Genomic DNA, 13,326 nt, shown 5'->3' with positions numbered 1-13,326 from the left:
ATTATCTCACTTTGCTGTGTCATGTAATTCATTTTATGCTGTCACCTGCTAATTGTGATTCTGTGACTTTTGCCCTTGAAGCACAATGCAGTCTTCTGGAGCAACTGACACTGAAAAGAAAATCTCTTCCACAGATAGAGTTCCACTCTCTATTAACACTCTTACTGCAATGAAAAACCAGAATTAAAAGCTCAGTACTATCTAGTTACAGTGGAATAACAGTATTAAGTCTTCTATCCTAACAGGAATACTCAGTGTTTATGTTACACATCAAATTATTCTTTTAGCTCATAGACTAATTGTTTTATTTTCAGCACGCTAAAAGAGACAATGTTCAGATCAATTTTAGAAATCATTTTGAAGGTATGCAACATTGATAAATTCCCAAAGATAGTGCTTCATATAAATACTTACATATAAAACTAAGTGGTTTATTGCAACAGAAGTGAATCAACATAGAGATGTGAAACTGCTGCTGTCTACACACAGTTTAGAGTGGATACACAGTGGATGGATTAGGAAGGATTTAGAGCATTTCTGCTCTGTATTACCTTTAACTTTCTATAGTGTTACATCTCTTAAAGTCTCCCATTGCACCTTTTCCCATCCAAGACATATCCTGCCTGCTCTTTATACACTAACGTTATCCTCCCATTTGTCCTGTCTGCTTTACAAATCATCTCTTGTGTTTGCTATGCTTTTCTTCCTTTTGCCAGCATGCTAAGTCTTACCAGTCAGCCTTTCTGACTGACAGCAGAATCAAATACTGTTCCTCTCTAAAATCAGAAGCACCAGCTGTTTCACAGTGTCCCCATGCTAATGCTAGGAGTGACCTGCTGTCCTTACTGTACGTCCGCTGTGGCACTAAGGGGCCTGTTGTGCATATTTCATCATTGCATGGCTGTCTAATTAGGTCAGTGTGATCCACTCATTCCCATGGCAACCCAAAGTGTAGAGAGAAGAGGAAAGAGAGAGACTGTAAGTGACTAAGCTTGTTGGTAAATGATGCAAGGATGTGTGGGGGTGTTTCTCAGGGAGTCGAAAGAAAGGAAGCAATGGAGTTGTTACTGGTTATGATGAATTCTATTAGAACACTGAGGCTAATGCATGAACCAGCAAATACCTTGTCAGCTATGGCCAGTAACTTGGTTTAAACAATGGATCAAGATAGATTAAAGAGTAGGTTAAAGAGAAGACCAATATTATGGTGTAGGTCAGGTACTGGGAACCTATTTTTGGTAAACAACTGATAAATATCTCAAAAAGTGGAGCTGCAACTGATCTTTTCTAACGTGATAAAAATGTGACTACTTTGCAGTGGGCTCCATTTATCCTTTCATCCATTTTCTTGTGCTTATCTAATTCACTGGTTCACGGTTGATGCCCATCCTGCGTGCCATGCGTGGGGTGTGGGGTTACACCAACAGCAGTTACAGTTACAGCAAAACGGTACAGTTACCATTACTAACAAAAACTTAGTCATATTTTCTTTTGTTTTTTCTTCCATCTCCAAAAAGTTTGTCTAAAGGGTCTCCCTTACCGCAACTTCAGCTTTATAGCAGGAAGTGGAAATATTTGCTTGGGACATCTTCCCTGTTGCAAATGTTGAGGACATTCTCTCTGATTGGCCAACCTGTACATTTAAAAGGAGGCCAAAAAAGCTCAAACGATGCCCAGTCTTTTCAATTTAGGTGCTTATCAATAGTAAACTGTGTGATCGGCTAACACTAATTAGCAGGTCTAATTGCCTTGGCAGTTAACCTACACAGTCTATGGATGCAATTTGCTAACTAAGTCCGTTACAAGTTTCTCGGTGACTGCAGTTGTCAGTCAAAGCTGTTATGATGACATTACACCCCAATTTAACATCACCGCGGTAGGAATTAGAATCAAACTTATGGGAAAGGAGACCCCTTGGACATAAATCACCATAATGAGAACTATTGATGACAAAAGAAAGAATCTTTGGAAAAAATTTATCTGAGGGGAATTAATTAATTTTAGTCTGACCCCAGTCCCATTCGCTAACATGGAGGAGGCGGGGTTTATGACATATACTGCAGCCAGACACCAGGGGGCAATAGAGACGTTTTGGCATTCATTTTTGGGGAGCTGTCGCGTCGTCCATGTTTTCTACAGCTCTAAAGAATGTAGCCTCATGGGCAGTGTAGTCCGTGCTGCAGGGAGAATGGACTGCCATACCCATTATGTATCTGTGAGCGAGGGAGGGAGAAAAAGGTGAGTGGAAAAGTATGAGCTGTCATCGAGTAGAAACGGGAGCTGGAAGCATGTAAATATAATAATAACCACTGCAGCCAAGAAGAGTGCCTGACGAGCCCAGTTGTAAGTAAGCTATTAAGACTCGACTGTACACAGTGTTCGTGTTTTCCTCCGAAACAATAAGTTCCGTTGGAGCAGCCTTTCAACGCCTCTCTCTGTCTCAAACTTGACCCAGACAACAAAGTAAAGCAATTTTTCGGCTACTAGCCCGACACTGAACCTGAAGTATTAGCCAGAGGTCCCTTTACTACGGTTCGGAGCCGCGGACCTTCAGTAACAGTAATAAATCACACAGCAATAGTACATTCATGTAGTTGTAAAAAGCATGATAATATATTAAGTAATCCAAAGTATTCAGAATACGTTACTCTCATCGAGTAACGTAACGGAATACGTTACAAAATACATTTTGGGGCATGTATTCTGTAATCTGTAGTGGAATACATTTTAAAAGTAACTTTCCCAGCACTAAGCATGCCAGCATTTGCTAATATATTAGAAATCCACTGTTGTCTAAATAAGGTCACATACTCGTGCTTGGAGACTTTATGCTTAATTAATCAAGGTCAAATAAAAGCGCTGTCTACAGCAGTGATAAGCACTAAAATAGCTATTTCTGCTGTCAAATATTACAATTGTACCAGTCTGGGTTTTTTTATAATTTCCATACTTTTATCTAAACATCATTCAAACATTTACATGTTTGAATCTAGATTAAAATAAACAAAAAATAAACCCAAATAAAAAATTTGCAGATTCAAGTTCTGTTATAGCAGACCTGTAGGCAATCACAACCCCTGCTATTTCTTCCTAAAACAAAGCCTTTAAACACTTGCAATTGATTTAAGTGGTGCTTCAATAGGCATTAAGCAAAGAATAACAGGTTCACTCTGGGGAAGGATGTTGGACTTTCAGCACAGTAGATATATGGGAACACAATTTGTTAAACAGATTATAGCTAATGTGAGGATGAATTTGTAGGAATCGAATCAATATCCTCTATTTAATCTGAGCCTATTTGACCCTTAATTAAACATTTTACATCGTATTGTACATGTTCTCATGTATTTGGAGTCATGATTCAATATAATAAAAAAATTGTCAAATGTAAAAGGTAGTAAAGGAAACATTTAACTTAAGTGCTGCTTTAGACCACTGAAAGAGGTATTTGTTGTTCATTGCAAAACGTGCAAAATCATGGGTTTGTGAATAATTATAAAATATTATATAACCGAAAAAGTCACATATATTCTTACATTATATACAACATTGAATGACTTAAAGTGAATGTAACAAAATCAATGATGTCCTTTTTTATGAAATAATTACATTTACAAATGTCATTGAACTTGTAACAAAAGCAAAATACTAAATACGGTATATATTTTAACACTAAATACACAGGAACAAACTAGTATTACATGGTGATATAGTCTTTCAGGTAAAAAGAGTGTAGGGTGGGATGTGATCTAGTTATAAAGTTAAAGGGTACACTGGGGTGGACAATATATTTTAATACATTTAATTACTTATTAATGCAAATGTTTCATCAGCTAATTTGATGGCCACAGAAAAGGTGATAAAATTGACTTTGAATGCGGGACATTTGTTGATGTCACATGTTGGTCTGAGTCTTCCAGAAACCGCTGGTCTACTGGGATTTTTCTAGGCATAAATGCTTTGTTGATGCCAGAGGTCAGGGGAGAATGGCCTGCTTTCTACATGCTGATACCAACAGCAGCTCAAATAACCGCTTACATACAAGGTGTGCAGAAAAAGCATCTTTGAATACAAAATATATTAAACATTGAAGCACATGGCTACAGTAGCAGAAGATCACAACAGAAGACCATTTCTGCCAGCTTAGAATAGAAAAAAGACGCTACAGTGGTGCAGGGTATACTTTTTTGGCAAGCTTTGGGGTTTTTGTTACTAACTGATTGTTTAAAATGCATAACCTACCTGAGTATTGTTGCGCACATGTCCATGTCTTTATGACCATAGTGTACCCATCTTGTGATAGTTGCTTCCAGTAGGATAACACACGATTTCACAAAGCTAAGATAATTTCACTCTTGTTTCTCAAACATGACAATGAAATCACTGTACTCAAAGGGCCACAGTTTCAATCCAATATGGATGTTCATCTGACAAAGATGCAGGACGTGCATGATGCCATCATGTAAACATGGACCAACATCTCTGAGAATGGTTTTCAGCAACTTGTTGAATCTATGCAACAAAGAAATAAGGCAGTTGTGGATGCAAAAGGTTTTATTAGTAAGGTGTGCCCAACAGAGCAGCTACTGACTATAAGTACAGTCCACAGAGATGCACTATCTAGATTATATTTGACTTCAGCCAATGCTAACTAGCATTTTGCCTTTGTTGTTTAATTATTTTCACTGCATATTACTCAGAACTTAAATTTCATTTCATTTATCTAATTTCTTAAGTATCAATAAAACACATTTAACCACTACTTTGACCTTAATGCAACTATGATGAATAGTTCATTCAGATAAAACTGCAAGTCTCCATTTTCCTCATATAAAATCAAAGCCGCGTCGCATGAAATTGATTACATCTGTAATTCACCGGCAAGTCAGAATGAAACACTCAACCTTTTCATTAAACCGCTTTCTAACTGCCCTCAGCAGACCAGCAATCAATAACAGCAAAGATTCAACAGTGAAACCAGACAGAGAGGATGATGCGAATATAATCTGAAACAGACATGATATCTTTGCCTTCACCACACTACACATCACACTGACTGACCAGTGCTACAGCTAACTGCACCAGCTGTGTCAGTTATTCACTGAACATTTTGTTTATATTACATATTGGAATAAACAGTACGGTCAAAATAAGTGATCACATACTGTAAGAGATTTTGCTGAAGACACTTATTTTTCAAGGTTTTCTGAAGGTCTTGCAATTCAAAATATCAGACAAAGACTATGAGTGGACGTTCAGGATAGATTGTACTGTGAAAAAAATAAGCAAAATACTCAATTACTCCTTTAAAACATACAGTAATAGAGCAGAAATGAAATATGAAATGTTGGTATTGATGCAGTCAAGTGTATTGTTAGACCCACTTTCCTCCCACATGTTGGTCAGGTTCATGCCAGAATACCTGTGACTCATCTTGATGAGCTCTTTACATAAGGCACTGAGTCGCTGTAAAACCTTCACTGGGTTTCAACAAGCAGATGAGAATGTTTTTGAACGGGTCTTGTCTGCTGGTCTATTTTTTTTCTTCAAACTATGTCTGCTTCTGCTAGGCTCTTGCATTTCTTTTTTGTTTTTCTGCGTCCCACATTTTTATTTTCGCGTGCTTGCTGTGACTTCTTGAAATTTGAGGTTTGAAATCTGCATATCATGATTACTGCATTGAGCCATTAAAATGCCATAGGGCCAAAAATATCTCGGGGGCTAAAGAGAATGTGCAGTTAATAATTTAAAACCATTATAAAACATATGCATATGTTAAGCATAAAGAGACACAACATGATTAATATTTTAACTCTGTGTCAATCTTTTCTTCAGGCCTGACAACACTGCAAATTGTTCTGGACACCGCAGCAGAGAAAAAGTGGCAGGTAACTGCCATTAATGTGGGAAACCTTAAAGATGAGAGAAAGGATGAGGCCTACCGCTCACTGTTCCAAGATCTGGAGAACAAAAAAGAGAGGAGGGTGATACTGGACTGTGAACAGGATAAAGTGAAGGACATTATGGAACAGGTACATTGTAGATTATTATTATTATTATTATTATTATTATTATTTGGTAGTCTTTCTCGTAAGTAATTTCTGGGTAAAGTAATTACATGCAGTAGGCTCCATCGGTATAATGATCAGTGGCTTGTTGTTTGTAAAGAAAGCTAAAAAAAAATGTACGTTTGCAAAACATTGAAAGCAAAAAACAAATGTTTTTACTATTTCGTGCTTAAATTATACATGATATTAGAACTAATAGAGTCCAAATATGTAAAAACTCTACTGGGAAGTGTAAATAGCACTGGGAATGGATCTGTGGTGATTAAAAAAGGGGGGTGCAGGAAATGCTAACAACCTTGTTGTCCTTTAATTACTCCTGTAGGAGAAAAGTAAGATCCAGTTGAAATACGTGTATCTGACAAAGCACTTACAAAAGTAGCCTTGTCACATGGATCATGCAGTCCAGCAGATGTAGAAAGGCACCATAACAATTATGCTAATTGTTCATTTAGGCTGTAAACAAAACTGCAATTAAAGGGAAAACAAATGCACATAAGCAGACTATTTTTACTTAACCTTTTTCTCACGAGGGAGGCATATTGATTAGCATTTAAAGCATGCAGACGTCTGTTTAACCAAATGCTGACTGAAATCAATGTCTACAGCCTCGTTGCCTCTTTATCAGGGAAAAACAGAGACTGTCGAGGTGGAAGTTTCTTGCTTTATGTCAAAGACATTTACATAGGAGATGCAAGACGTTATTATTCAAATCTGCATCAAGTAGCAGCCCTGACAAACGAAGGTGTCAGTCAAGCAGCGGGATTAGTTTCAGGTGTGCCATTTATATGAGGTACTGAAAAGGGGTCTGGTTGAGATATGTTAGTTTTTTGCTTTTGTCTTTTCTGATAAGAAAACTGGCATCAGAACTTGATATCTCTGTCTAGCAATAGCTGCGACTATAAGTGACAATGTTTTTTAAAGTGATAACGGCCAAGACTGTCAGACATGTGAGGGTTGATTGAAACAAATTAATAATGTCTGAATAAATATGTGGCAGATTTAGATTGTACTTTCTTATAAGTGTAGTTGTCAAACAGTGTAAAATGGCATACAAGAGGAACTTCAATCAAGCATTTTATTAAGCTGTTTTTGTCAACTAAGAATTGCTTTTTCCTTCACGAGGTGTCCTATATGTTGTTTTAATGCACATGTGTTTCACAACAATGTAGGTCATCACAATTGGCAGACATGTTAAAGGCTACCACTACATTATAGCCAATCTGGTGAGTGTAAACAACATTTACAACTTTTTCTTTAAAGAATGACTTTATAAGTGTATTAATTGATGGAATAATTCATTTTGATCTGTTTTTTTAGGGTTTCATTGATGGAGACCTGTCCAAAATTCAGTATGGTGGAGCAAATGTTTCAGGCTTTCAGATTGTTGATTTTGATGATCCCTTGGTTTCCAAATTTGATCAGCGATGGGAGGCACTAGAAGAAAAAGAATATCCTGGAGCTGACAGTAAAATAAGGGTGAGTTTTAACATGCACATATGAGGCGATATAATACTGAAATCATCAATGATTATTCAGTTTAGTTTACTCTACTATACCAGCCCACATGAAGTCAGCTTTTTGGAAATTGGAATGGCATGTTCAGTTTTGGCAAACACACAAATCAGATAAATTTACATTAAAATATAACCAGAGCTGCATAGTCATTGCCAAAAGTAGCCTTCGTTTTTTTGTAACTGGGAAAGTTCAAGCTGTTTTTAAGGCCACACTGATTAAAAAAAAGCACTCACTCAAGTTTTGACATTTACAAAACAACAAAACTGCTCTACAAAAATACATAAACAAAGAAAGCACCAGCATCAAACATATGATATATCATATGCTGTCTAATTAGGGAAAGACAGTGGATAAAGCATAATGCACTGTGTAATCTAGTGCAGAATGTCAGATAAATATCATTTATTTATTTGATCAACTATATTTATTCAATGTGTGAATACGGAGCTTACAGTTAAAGCCTTTTTTTGTCAACTAGTTATATTATGTTTAACCAGATGGCAATACAGTCCTTCATTATTCATCTATATATAATATATAATTCATGTATAATCTCCTCCAATTTTCTGCCATAGTATACATCTGCGCTGACCTATGACGCCGTTCAGGTGATGACAGAAGCTTTTCGATACCTTCATAAACAACGCATTGACTTTACCAGGAGGGCCAACACTGGTGACTGCTTGGCTAATCCTGCTGTGCCATGGGCTCAGGGTGTGGAGATTGAGCGAGCACTGAAACAGGTAACTCACCTCTTTTGCTGGTGAGGATTCATTGCAGTGGTAACAGTAGACACATTAAAAGAATAGCATTTTAAAACGCATCGAGGTAGAAAGTACTTGTCAAAGATTGATTTTTACAGTGCATATGTACACAGAGAAATATGCTCTCAGAAGAAGAAGAAACACACTAAATAGAGATTAATTTGATGGTAAACTATGATGCTGCATCAGTTATTCATGGTTATCATGTTGAGTTTCTGAAAGATCAGTAACACGGTTCTCAAATGTTTTTTTCTTTTCTTTTTATGTCTTTATCTGTACCACACTGATTTGTCCATCTACACTCTTTCTTAATGCAGAGCAGAAAAAAGTGTCCAAAACAGCTTCTAGGATGAGATTCTTTTAATGATAAAGGTATCAGTTGGAAATGTCTCAGAAAGCTTTTCCAAAATTGATCAGTTCTTGCCTTTGATGTTTTTTTGTCTGGCACCCTGGAAGTCAGGATACACTTATAAAAGATCAAGATTAGCTGCCTTTAACCACCCCATGAAGACAGAGAGATGCTGTCCTGGGTTGTGATCAAACATGTCAGAAGATAAGCCGATCCAAGGGTGTTGGATCTCTTCCAAATCAATTTATGTTGCTCTCAAAACCTGATCAGTGATGTTTAGTTTCCCAAGATCACATGGCTCTTACCTTCAAATGTCCCCCAAAGTGAGGTGAAAGTGAGAGAGAATCAAACTTTATATTATGCTACCTATTTTTACCTAATATTTTAACTTTAATATTTTCCCAAAGGGGGGTTCTACGGCTAGATGAATATCACAGTATTAACACAGTGTGTGACAAGTTTGTTTTTTTCCCCCCCTCATCTCTTTTTGAAAGGACGTTTCAATTTGTTTTTCATTTTTAGTTTTTCCATCCATCCATCTTCTTCTGCAGTTAAAGAGGTTTCTTCTTGGTCTCAAATCAACTTAACTAAACAAATAACCTGTGAGTTTGATTGAACACTGTTACAGACTATGTAACATCTAATATGGATTTTACATTGTGAGTATAGTATGCAGTGTACTGACGTGCCATCCATATAGGAAACAACTAGTAACACATCAGCACTCAAGTCTAGACCTATGTAACAGCTTTCATGCAATACAGTGACTTGCCAACTGAAAATGGAACTTAAACTTTGGTGATTTTTCAAGTTTGTCAACTAAATGAGAGGATGTATGTCGAAAATCTGAGTTTCCATGTTGTGAAGTTAAGAGATCCACTCCACCAAATGCATTTTAGAAATGCTGATTTTCCCTGAAAAAAATCAAGAGGATCCTTCCCATTCTTTCTACTTTAGTTCCTTTGGTTAATGAATGTTCTCTGAATACATGCTGAGTTTATGCTCTTCAATCTGGACACCACTGGGTTCATTCAGACTTTCTGCTGCCTCGTAGCTCAGCACAAAGAAGTATTTGAAGTCATTAGGTATCATGGTAAAACACTCAAGAAGAGGGGAGTCATAGGAAACAAAGAGCAAAGAACACTTCTCACTTAACCGATCCAAATGGATGTCACTTTAGGGAACTTGGATGAGGTCGTGACAACATCACAATGCACTGATTTTTGGGCAATGAAACTCTGGGTGAATATGTTTTTGAGGACTGTATTACTTCAGACAAGTAAAAAGACACGTAAAAAAGATCCTTATTAGCACATTAGTATTTTACTTCTCTGAAACTGTCCCAATTGTCTCCTGATGACTTAGCAAAGAGCATTTCATCCTTGTTGTTCAAATTGGCAGCTATTTACGGATTAAGCCCTGAAAGGATTTATGAGACATTTATTACCTATTCATCCTGACAAAACTGCATTTGCATGACCCAGACAACATCAAGAATTAATTTAACTTTGAAAATCTCAACTTTTAACCTGCAAATGAATGGTGAATGGTGTTACTTGACTGATCATAATTAATAAGAACAACAATGATAGCTTCCATGTTTTTAATTATTGCCTTCCACATAAGCCCACTACCACTGTTTGCTTGTCACACAGATTTATTCATGTCAAATCAGTCTTACACACGTCTGATCTTGTGTTTCCAAGGTTCGAGTGGAAGGACTGACAGGAAACATCCAATTTGACCAGCATGGCAAGAGAGTCAATTACTCAGTGAATATAATGGAATTAAAGAGTAATGGTCCTGTAAAAGTAAGTCTCTTGATATCCAATTTGAATAGAAGATGAATATCTATACAAGATTTGAGCGTTTGGAAAATTTTTGAGACTATATAGTTTGAATTCAAGGCTCAAGCTGTCCATTAAAGCAGCACTTACTTTTTCTTGAATTTATTGCTTATTTTTTCCAACAGATTGGATACTGGAATGAAATGGATAAAATGGCTGTCACCAAATCAGATGTCTTTACAAATGACACAACAGGAATGGAAAACAAGACCGTTATTGTGACCACCATTTTGGTATGTTTAATAATGAGTCCATAACTAATTGCGTACTTTTAATTGTGGTTTTAGTGTCTCCGTTCTTGGACCACTGGGTACCTTATTTTATGAATAGATGTCTTAACACTTTAATTTAGACACTTTTCCCTTTACGGAGAAAAGTGTTGGTTTTTTTTCCTTGTTTTTGTTAAATATATGTAGTTAAATATATGTAGAATAACACCAGATCATTGATTTCACGCTACAAGGCTATACTGTGTTTCACAAGGTAATTCATATGTGCTGAATTCATGTGTGCTGCTCTTTTTTCCTGTCCTTCAGGAAGCTCCGTATGTAATGCTGAAAAAGAACGCTGACCTTTTTGTAGACAATGAGCGCTACGAGGGTTACTGTGTAGATCTTGCTGCTGAGATAGCGAAGCACTGTGGCTTCAAATATCAACTGAAAATAGTGGGGGATGGAAAATATGGAGCAAGAGATGCAGAGACCAAAATCTGGAATGGGATGGTTGGAGAGTTGGTATATGGGGTGAGTTGATCTACTCATTCGAATGCATGCTTTAAAGGTTTTCAATGAGATAGCTTTGATTGAGAGCCCCTGTAATCTCAAGTGGTATTTCTTAAACCTTTTTTTGCCTTTTTTTTCTTTGCCTTCTGGTTTGATAGAAAGCAGACATCGCAGTGGCTCCTCTGACCATCACATTGGTGCGAGAGGAAGTGATTGACTTCTCCAAGCCTTTCATGTCACTGGGCATTTCCATCATGATCAAGAAGCCTCAGAAATCCAAGCCTGGAGTTTTCTCTTTCTTGGATCCACTGGCTTATGAGATTTGGATGTGTATAGTTTTTGCTTACATTGGTGTCAGCGTGGTGCTGTTCCTCGTCAGCCGCTTCAGCCCCTACGAGTGGCACACTGAGGAGTATGAGGACGGGCAGATCCAGACCAATGAGTCTACTAATGAGTTTGGCATATTCAACAGCCTGTGGTTCTCCCTTGGAGCCTTTATGCGACAAGGCTGTGACATCTCTCCTAGGTAAGTCAGAAAAATCCACAACTTCCATATTGCGTTAATTTAAGAAAATTTATGCTGTAAGTATAAGTAAATGATAAGTGATATTCCACCAGAACTACCTAAAAATGAGAAAAAAATGATTTTAGAGCTTCAAAGTATTCATCAACCAAGTGTATTTTTAGCTCTGCTAGCAATATAGGATTAGGGGTTGTAATATTGTTGGGTTTATAACTTAGAGGTCCAGCGTAAAGCACTGTAGCATAGATTCTCAAATCAAAAGTGGATGACGAGGATGGAGAGCATTAGTTAGTAACATGTTATGTTTGAGCATGTAACCAAACCATCCACTTTGTTATATTCTTCATACATTCTGTATGTCTTGGCTTTATTTGGTTTTATTTACTTTTGTTTAGATGAAAAGTTATAAAATTATTCTTTTTACAGAATTTAGTGTAAAATTAATATTTTAACTGTAGATTTACTACCTTGTGAGTAGACATTTGTGTTGTGTTGACCTAACTTTTTTATCCCACACCTCATCCCAAACATGTTTTATGGTAAATTAAGAGTAACCACTGCTTCTCTTTGTTAACCCTGTTGCTCACAGCCTAAAGGGCCTGGGTTCAAATCCACATTCTAGATTGAGCCTTTCTGTGTAGAGTTTGCATATTTACCCAAGTTTATGTGGGTTGTCTCAGGATACTTTGGCTTCTTCCCACAGTTCAAAGACACCCATTTAGTGGGGTTAGGTTAATTAGTGATTGGTGCAAATGATTGTCTGTCCCACTATGTTAGCCCTGCTTTAGATTGGCACACTATCCAGAGTGTACCCTGCTTTTCGCTGGGATAGTCTCCAGCCTCCCACTGCAACCATAATTTGGAAAAGTGGAAGAAAATGGTTTTATGGATCTTTAGCATTATTGTAGTCTCAGAGATAAACTAGTACATCCCAACTAGAGTATTGTTTGGTCGGTTTGTGCTGTGCTATTTTCAAATGGATATACCTAAAAATAAACCAAAATAAATATACCAAATCACAATGCCATGCCCTACATCACACAGTGACTGCATTTATGGTTGAAACCTGCCTTTGATAAAATATGAAGAAAAAAAATCTTTTCAAAGCTGTGCATGGTTAAGTCTAGGAATATTTTGTGATTCATGGTAAATTACCTGCCTCAAGCGGTCCACATCTCTAGAAAATTGTTGAAACATCCACTGCATAAAAGTTATCTCAATACAGCTATTGAATCCTTTTTCTATGTTTTGTTAGAATATGATAAAAAAAAAACAGATAAATATAAGTCAACAGCTCTTTCTATTTTTTTGTCTGTACAACAGATCTCTGTCTGGACGCATCGTTGGTGGCGTGTGGTGGTTTTTCACCTTAATCATCATTTCTTCCTACACTGCTAACCTGGCTGCTTTTCTGACGGTTGAAAGAATGGTTTCTCCCATTGAAAGTGCCGAGGACCTGGCTAAACAGACTGAGATCGCTTATGGGACTCTGGACTCTGGCTCCACAAAAGAGTTTTTTAGGGTAAGAGATATTCAGT

The 13,326-nt window shown here is 37.1% G+C and overlaps 1 protein-coding gene across 8 annotated transcripts in view; it reads left to right on the top strand.

Moving 5' to 3' along the window:
- gria2b (glutamate receptor, ionotropic, AMPA 2b) overlaps window positions 1–13,326 on the top strand; it is a 52,047-nt gene that overhangs the window by 31,968 nt on the left and 6,753 nt on the right. For all 8 annotated transcript variants that reach the window (XR_015124481.1, XR_015124479.1, XM_086259896.1 and 5 more), the window contains exons 4-12: window positions 5,836–6,032; window positions 7,238–7,291; window positions 7,386–7,544; window positions 8,159–8,326; window positions 10,403–10,507; window positions 10,669–10,776; window positions 11,080–11,286; window positions 11,424–11,791; window positions 13,112–13,310. Coding sequence is in view for 6 of the 8 variants with exons in the window: in XM_086259896.1 (XP_086116022.1) it covers window positions 5,836–6,032; window positions 7,238–7,291; window positions 7,386–7,544; window positions 8,159–8,326; window positions 10,403–10,507; window positions 10,669–10,776; window positions 11,080–11,286; window positions 11,424–11,791; window positions 13,112–13,310 (1,565 nt within the window). In the remaining 2 variants the exon portion in view is untranslated. The remainder of the gene's footprint in view (window positions 1–5,835; window positions 6,033–7,237; window positions 7,292–7,385; window positions 7,545–8,158; window positions 8,327–10,402; window positions 10,508–10,668; window positions 10,777–11,079; window positions 11,287–11,423; window positions 11,792–13,111; window positions 13,311–13,326) is intronic.

The sequence above is a fragment of the Aulonocara sp. 'chitande type north' Nkhata Bay genome, linkage group LG2 (assembly GCF_057382095.1).
Source record: "Aulonocara sp. 'chitande type north' Nkhata Bay isolate Kocher_YH1m ecotype deep benthic linkage group LG2, A_spYH_male_GT1.1, whole genome shotgun sequence".
In the NCBI taxonomy this organism is placed as follows: Eukaryota; Metazoa; Chordata; class Actinopteri; order Cichliformes; family Cichlidae; genus Aulonocara; species Aulonocara sp. 'chitande type north' Nkhata Bay.
This window is presented reverse-complemented; position numbering and strand designations above follow the sequence as displayed.